Source organism: Triturus cristatus, chromosome 6 (assembly GCF_964204655.1).
Source record: "Triturus cristatus chromosome 6, aTriCri1.1, whole genome shotgun sequence".
Classification (NCBI taxonomy): Eukaryota; Metazoa; Chordata; class Amphibia; order Caudata; family Salamandridae; genus Triturus; species Triturus cristatus.
Genome location: NC_140589.1, coordinates 30,930,101 through 30,938,008, shown reverse-complemented (window position 1 = coordinate 30,938,008; position 7,908 = coordinate 30,930,101). Strand labels below are relative to the sequence as shown.

The 7,908-nt window shown below is 46.6% G+C and overlaps 1 protein-coding gene across 1 annotated transcript in view; it reads left to right on the top strand.

Annotated features, from left to right (window-relative positions):
• Positions 1–1,312: 1,312 nt before the first annotated feature.
• LOC146813686 (solute carrier family 22 member 7-like) overlaps positions 1,313–7,908 on the top strand; it is a 401,617-nt gene continuing 395,021 nt past the window's right edge. The window contains exon 1 of the mRNA XM_085610179.1: positions 1,313–2,464. Within this exon, the coding sequence (XP_085466305.1) occupies positions 1,907–2,464 (558 nt within the window). The 5' untranslated portion in view covers positions 1,313–1,906. The remainder of the gene's footprint in view (positions 2,465–7,908) is intronic.

The following is a 7,908-nucleotide window of genomic DNA, read 5'->3' as shown; positions in this document are numbered from 1 at the left end:
GCTTTCTCAATCAGAGGACAGAATTGATTTGACCACTTCCATTTCTGTCTTTGGCATATATTAGAGTATACAAAGACAGTTTGAGGCAAAAGCAACATCAACTGTGCAAAGGTGTCCTTCATTTGCATTTCCAGCCCAACCCCGGTCAATGTGCCTAGGTCATTGCCACCACAGTGTACAATCATGAGGTCAGGGGGTTGGAGAGGCAAAATGTTTTCAACCAAAGGTATCAATTGGTGCCACTTTAATCCTCTCTGTGGAAACCATTTAATATCCAAATTTTGCAAACCTAGGTTTTTGTCAATATATCTGTATTCAGCATTCCTTTTGCACCAGAAAACATAGCTGTGCCCTACGATCCATACAGTAACCATTTTGAAGGGATGTCTGGAAGGAATCAAAAGATGTCTGCAGCTGATGTAGCCCAAGTAATTAACAGTGGCTGAGGTGAATGCAAGTATTCTACCCATCACTTTTTTGTATACTTTAGTGTGTCACCCCAAGTGGAACGGATATGCACAGACCTGGGTCCTGTGCGAACTCTGTGATTTAGAATAAAACTATACCCTGCTGATGAGCCCATAAGAAGAGTGAAGTTGATCCTGGGGTGGTTGCATTTCGGTTCAGGGAGGACCTGGCTTGGCATTTCATGCTGGACTGTTTCTACTGGAACAGGATCAAGACTGATTTGCAAATTGCTGGGTTCAAACGGAAGTGACATGGTGTGACAAATAGTAAGGGAGTGCGATGCGGTTGGAGTAATTACCAGTGGCTGAAACTAAATCAAGCATTTGATTAATCATTTTTAAAAATACTTTAGTGTGCGCACATGGCCGGCTTAGTTAGCAAGATGCGTGTATACAGCAAGCTCAGCCAGTGAGCAGTGTGAAAGCAGCAAGCGAGCAGTCTGCACATAGTAGTCTCAGTGAGGTGTTGTGTGCACACAGAAGGCTCAGTCAATGAGTTGCGTGCAAGTAAGAGCTCAGTCGGCACTCTATGAGCATGCAATAGGCTGTCAGTGGCTTCTGGGAATAGGCTCAGTGAGTGAGCTACATACATGCAGCAAGCTTAGTCAGTGAGCAATGTGCACACAGCACAGCGCTCCCACAAAGGGGATGTTTTTGTGCTGGAGCTGGTTTCGTCCTCCTCCCTTTGTTTACCTTGAGGAGCTCTTGAGGCTGGAATGAATTAAAATCAATTAAATGTTTTAAACACCTGTAGGTTTAGATTGTCTGCCTGAGGTGTGAATGTCCTTGTTTGTTACCGCTCGGCGGAGTCATCAAAATGTGAGGATCCTCTCTGGGGCACTCACATATATGAAAACCTCCCTGGATCTCAGAGGCAGGGCAGCTCTCTCTGGCATATAATCCCTCCATCACTCCCTTCAATAACCAGACCTGTTGGGGAAGCCCCTCTCGGTCACAGGAATCTCCGCCTCCCATCAGGACTTGGAGCTTCTTAACTCACTGCTGCTCATAGTGATCTCTGACCCCAGTTGTGCAGTGCTGCTCATGGGCTGTGCATCCTCTCCAGACAGCTCCCTCTATCTGTCCTCCTTGAAGCCTACATATGTGCCAACAGGTACTGGCAGCTCTTCCTTCATCCTGCGCTCCTTCACACACCTAGCTGTTACCATCCCTCCCGCTACTCCTGCCTCACTGTCCAGGGGGTTGAGGGAAGCCCCCCATCTATGAATGCACCTCTGATTCCCAACTAAGGTCAACCATTTCAGCTTCTCTCCTCTCTACATCTAGCATAACGTTTTATGCTTGGGACCTTTCACCTCTCCCTAGCCGGCTCTTCCTTTCTTGCCACAGTGGGGCTCTGCTTGCGATAAAGTTCCCTAATCTTTCACTGATCCCTGGCACTGCCTTGAGTTCTCCTTCCCTCTTCCCCATCAGAGGCAATGCAGCTCAGGATGAAGTTTGATGACCTCCTTCTTGATGCAGGAGGCTTTGGAAGGTTCCAGGTCTTGATTTTGCTTTTCTTGGCCTTTGCCCGAACCATCGTCCCTGTCCACTTCCTGCTGAACAACTTCCTGGCAGCGGTGCCCCCCCACCACTGTGCCCTCTCTGATCAGGATGAGTTTGGGAACCTCACAGAGGAGGAGCTGCTGCTCATTAGCATCCCCAGGGAGCCTGATGGGACCTTCAGCTCCTGCAAGATGTACAGAGAGCCCCAGTGGCACCTGCTGGAGAATGCTACCTGGAAGCAACCCCATGACTACATAGGGGGACCACTCAACACTTCCTCCTGGGGACCACTCAGAGCCTCCACGTGGGGACCACCCAATCACTCAACCTGGGGACCAGCCAACAACTCTCCCTGGAGACCACCAAACAACAGCACTGTGGGACCAACCAACACCTCCAACTGGGGATCAACCAACGCCTCCTCCCTGCTGAGCTGCCAGCATGGCTGGGCCTACGACCACTCACAGTTCACCTCTACGATAGGCACACAGGTAAGAGATGATTAGATGCTAACTGTTATCATACAGTCAAATTGGGGGTGAGATTGTGGACAGTTAGATCCAATAATGTGAGCATAACAGCTAAAGTCTGAATTAAAAAGCAACACTGCCTGAGACACTAAGGACCTGATTACGATGTCGGGCGGAATCACTTCCGTCTGACACTGCATCGGTCATGGGACCCACCGACACCCAGTCGGCGGTCCCGACCAGCCCATTATGATGCGACCAAACACTGTTCGGTCGCAATCTTATATATTACAATGGGAGCATGCATTCCAGCCTTAAACCTCCAGAATGCATGCTCCCATTGTAAAATGGGAGGTGCAGTTAATTCCTGCACCCCGTGGCAGGCACCACAAGGTGCCTGCCACAAGTTTAAGGGGTCAACAGGGGTGCCTACTTGTGTCTTGCAAATGCAAGCAAAATCCCTTGAAAGAAGGAATTACTGTGTGGGGCTGATTCTTCAGAGGTATAAAAGCACCAGATTCCATGCAGTTTTACTGCATGCATTTGCCACCTCTTTAGAGCATGTGGTAAATGTCAGTGAGAGCTGAAACATGGGGTAGTGGTGAGTGAGGAGGTAAAGGTGGGGAGTAAAAGAGATAAGGGGACTTTTTAACCGGTGGAAGCGCGCTTCCCCTTGTTGGAAATAAAAAGTGGCATAGATTTGATCGCTGCTGCAGCAGAAGTTATCATGTGATTTTTCCAATCAGAATCTTTGGCTCAGTTTCTTCCAAACCTGGTAAATCAAGGTGCAGAAACCCCAAACCCTTAACAATCGGGCAGAGCCAAAGTAACGCATGCAAACATGCATTCATGTCACTCTGCTTCACTGGGAAGACACCTTAAATGTCCAGAATGAAGATAGACGGTGACACCATGAACTTGAAGGATGAGACTGCATGAAACTGCTAAGCCTGGTCAAGAGTGACACTCATGCTCAATGGGCGAGGCCATACTGAAGGGAATGACATGTACACCCAGTGAGTGAGACTGTAATTCAAAGGGTGAGACTTATGTTTAATGGGTGTAGGATTGACGCCTTTTCCAAAGAAAAGAAAACAGAGATCTGTTCACGTTTTAAGATTCTGCAAAGGCCCAGATATGATGCTCAAACAGAAAGTTTTTAAAACTATCTGCATTAATGTTTAAATGGCCTTTTTGTCATTGTTTACTTCCATTAAGGGAGCTCCAAATCAGATTTTAAAGTGTTTCCTTCTTTCATCTACTGTTTAAAGTACATACTGAGAAGGGGAAACATGTCTGACCTTAGATGAGCTTTCTAATTATTGGAGGAGCTGGGAGATTAAAGTGCTGGTCATGACGCTATAAACCCAGCCAGCGGGCAACCTTAAATGAGTGAGACTCTGGTACAAGGGGTGAGACTTGTATCCAACGGGTAATACTGTGCTCAACAGAGGGATAATTGTATAATTGTATTCAATGGGTGAGATGGTGGTCCAAGGAATGTAAGTTATATCCAGCAGGTAAAACCTGTGCAAGGAATTAGTGCCCCGCCCAATTCATGTAACTTTGTATAAAAGAGAGAAACCCCCAAACATTAACCCATGCAGTGTTCCTGGAAGTGGCATTCGCACCTATTGTATATGATAGCGCTCCATATCTTTGAGGCCATTCAAAGCTATGCAAAGTGGCTTTGCAAGGCTCCATAGATATGATTTTGGCGTTTGTGCCGCCAGAGCATTACAAAATATGCCCCTTTATTTCGCCTCATTTCTTTCCCTTTTTTCACGTGTGCTACATTCACATAGAAAGGAGAAAATATCTCTCAGGATCGTTTTTGCACATAAAGGTGCCCCTTTTGCACAAAAACAATCCTGCTGTCAACACTTGCACCATGGTGCAAGGGTGCCTGTGTTGGTGCTAAGCTGCCAAAATGACGCCAGTGCAGGGGGAAATGACAGGAATGTATGTATAAATACGGTGCCTTTCTGCCCTTTCACTTTGTCATAGGACAGTGCAGCAAAAGGACTTGCTGAATTGTTTTACAGCAAATCACTAGAAATGAGGGTCCAAATAGGCTGCTCAAGATGGCTGCGGAGAAGTGCTTTACAGAAACATTATGATTGAATCAATTTTATTATTAAAGAACATCATCTACTCTTGCTTAAGGATCTCTTGAAGATGCAAACATCAACTCGCAAAAGAATTGTCAGGGATGTTCTACAGGAGCCCTTTTATTTAAGACAACTATATAAAGTATTATGTTGCAAGCATACAGATTGACTATTGTAATCATACTTTCAGTCCAGCGAGAAATACATTAATTCAATAATCAATCAAGGAATCAATAAAACAAACATTTCTGAAAATATGTCTGTCGTACATTCAGTTAAAACAATTCAAAGGCTCCTAGAAGTACACATCCAGTTCCCTTTAATTGTAGACTATACGGATAAAAAATTAGAAGATATTATATGCATCTCTCTCGGGCTGAGCTACAGTAAAAAAACATTTTATTACCCTCCGTAATCAGGTTTAGAACATCCCTCGTGTCCAGAAAATCAGCCTTATTCTTGGTCCGGCTGATTTTCTGGTCAATGCCAACTCCAATACCCCCTATTTCTATACTCTCCCTAAAATACACAAGGGTGTCACGTCACCACCAGGGAGACCGATTGTATGGGGAATCGGGTCCCTACTTGAGCCACTCTGTATCTTCTGAGACCACTTCCTAAGACCCCTTGTTAAAAAAAACTCCCTACTTTCCAAGGACACAAGGGATTTTCTAAACCTGATTACGGAGACCAACAAGTCAGAGGTCCAGATAGACCTTCTAGTGACACTCGATGTAGAAGCCCTCTTCACTAACATCCCTCAAGACACTACTCTAGAGGTAGTAGAACAGATATTACTATCTGAAACATGGACATCGACCACACCCATAAACTTCATTTTGGAGTGTGCAACCATAGCGCTCAAACAGAATTTATTCCAGTTTAGAGACAAATTCTACCATTAGACACAAGGCACTTCCATGGGGAGTGTTAACACAAAAAGAGGGCCTGGAGGAGGTTTAAGGACCAGCGTGGGCGCACTCCCCACTAATCATTTCCAACTCACAAAGAGCCCACGGGTCCAGCGTATAAAACTACTGAATATGCCAAACACCTATATAGGGACAGAGTGGCGCGGGGAAGGTATACCTTTTTAAGGATGGTTCCCCTCACACACCTGTGGTGTCATGCTTCATCATAGGGGTGCCTTCTCGCATCCAGAACCTGATGTTGGCACGGGCTACAACCCCCTCCCTACGAGGGAGGAGCTCAGGGATGTTTTTTCAATTTGAGCACATGAGTTGTACTAAAAAACCCTTTGTGAGCGTGGTGTGTGAATAAATGTTTTATGCAGTGCGAGCGTGAATGTGAAAGTGAGTTAAAACTGCCTACAGAGCTAGCTATCAGAAACTTTATTCAGCTACCCTGTGACAGGATTAAAAACAATAAGCTGGGTAATGAGACTGTCAGAATTCAAAACAGCTGCATTAACAGGATCAACATGTTTCGGCCTTTAGTGACCTATCAAAGTGTCTTGGCATCATCAGGATCAGAGAAACAGCTACTGCAAAAAGTGAATGTGTAAAAGAAATTCGAAAAAACAGTGATGTATACTGAACCAGAGATTCGTGTGTTCAGTGAGTTCACCGCTAGGACCTGTAGTGAGACAAAAAACAAAAAACACCAATGGTGCAGGTGCTAGGTTATGCCACATTCAGATCAAATGGCCTTTAAAATGCCCAGTGCTGGGTAAAGACACAATTATAAGTATTATAACATTGGTACAAGGCGGCACTCACCTATTTAGGTTGATATAGTTACCGCTTCTGTCCAGGGCTTTTTTAGCCAAAGGAACGTACGCTAACCCAACCTGGAGAGGAGAATAAGAGGTGTCAGCGAGGGAGTGAGAGAAGGAAGAGAACAAAGACCTGACAGAGCTCAGATGTTCATTGGTCAGAAAGGGGCAGGCAGAGGGCCATGGTTTGCTCAAACAGCAGTACCGACATAGCCAGGAGTATACCTTAGTGAAGGGGTGCTTATAAGAGAGATGGGTACAGAGTGGAGAGAGGGAGAAACTCATGCTACATCAATGTGATCTGTCAAAGCAGTGTATTGTAGGATCATGACGTGCCACAAGATCCCCTTTGTGTGACCAGGGGTCAGACTGCAATTACCCAAATTTGGACTCAGAGCGGCTGCGCCTGAAAGGACCAGTAATAGCTTATGTGCGCCGTTAGGGAGGCAAAAACCAAACTGAACTTAAGGCAGCATGTGCATGCGCTGGCAATCATGTAGGGAGCAACAGGTGCATCCATATGGGTAGAAGCCCTGAGGTGGGACAATAGAATGGCAGACTCGCGGTGCTTGACGTGGGTCTGGACGGGCGTGTGAAGCGCACCGATAACATGGTAGCCGGCTCTCCCTTGTGGGAGCCTAACAGACAAACAGGGGTATGCGAGGCAGGAGGACACCTGTCGGGAAGTACGTGACACGGCAACTGCCTGGAGGGTGCGAGCAAGGCTGAGGTAGTTGCGCCACCGGGTCAAGAAGACAAAACAAGGGGATGGTCCCTGTCTGAAAGTTTGAGGTGCGACAGCAGCCTGGAGGATGCGGGTCGTAGCTCGGGCAAGCCTGGATGGTCACGCCACCTGGGCAATAGTCGCAAAGTAACTTACTGCTCTGATGTAGCAGGGTCTCGTGGGCATGCGTCCAGCTGGCAGGATACGCTGTGGGATTAAACGTGCTCTTTATAACGGAGCGTCAACTTCCTTTGAGACAGATCGGGGTACTTGGGAGTTGTAGTTTAGAAAAAGCGTGCCTAGGTACATGTAGTCACATCATGGGTGCTAGGTCAGAGGAAAGGAATCCTCGCTGGCGTGTCGGCGAGCAGCACTGAACAGGGAGTGAAACTCAAAGGAGTGGGCTGGTCCAGAAGGAGCCAGCTGATGAAAGGTCCACGGTTAGTGCCGACGGTCGGCGTTATGACACAGTGGGTCAAAAAAACAGTCAGCTCGGCCTAAGGTGTTAATTGAGCAAGAGTGTGTGTCGCACTGCCAGGAGGTGCACAAGCGAGATGAGGAGTACCTTCGCCCCAAGTCTGGCTTGCCTGTACATGACCAATTTCAAGAGGATCTTTATCCAAGGTGACCGAAACCCATACTCGTCTAACATTATCGTGTGGAGTCGATACATAGATGACATTTTGAGTCTCTGGAAGGGGGAGATGGCCACTTGTGACACATTTTATGATTGGATCAATACTCTTGACCCATTCCTTCGGTTTACAAGACTGTGTCTGACGACAATCTACGCATTCTAGACCTTCTGATCACCCTTCAGGATAGTCACCTCCACTCCGCCACATATAAAAAAAACTACTGACTGTAACAGTCTTTTACGATACGACAACCATCA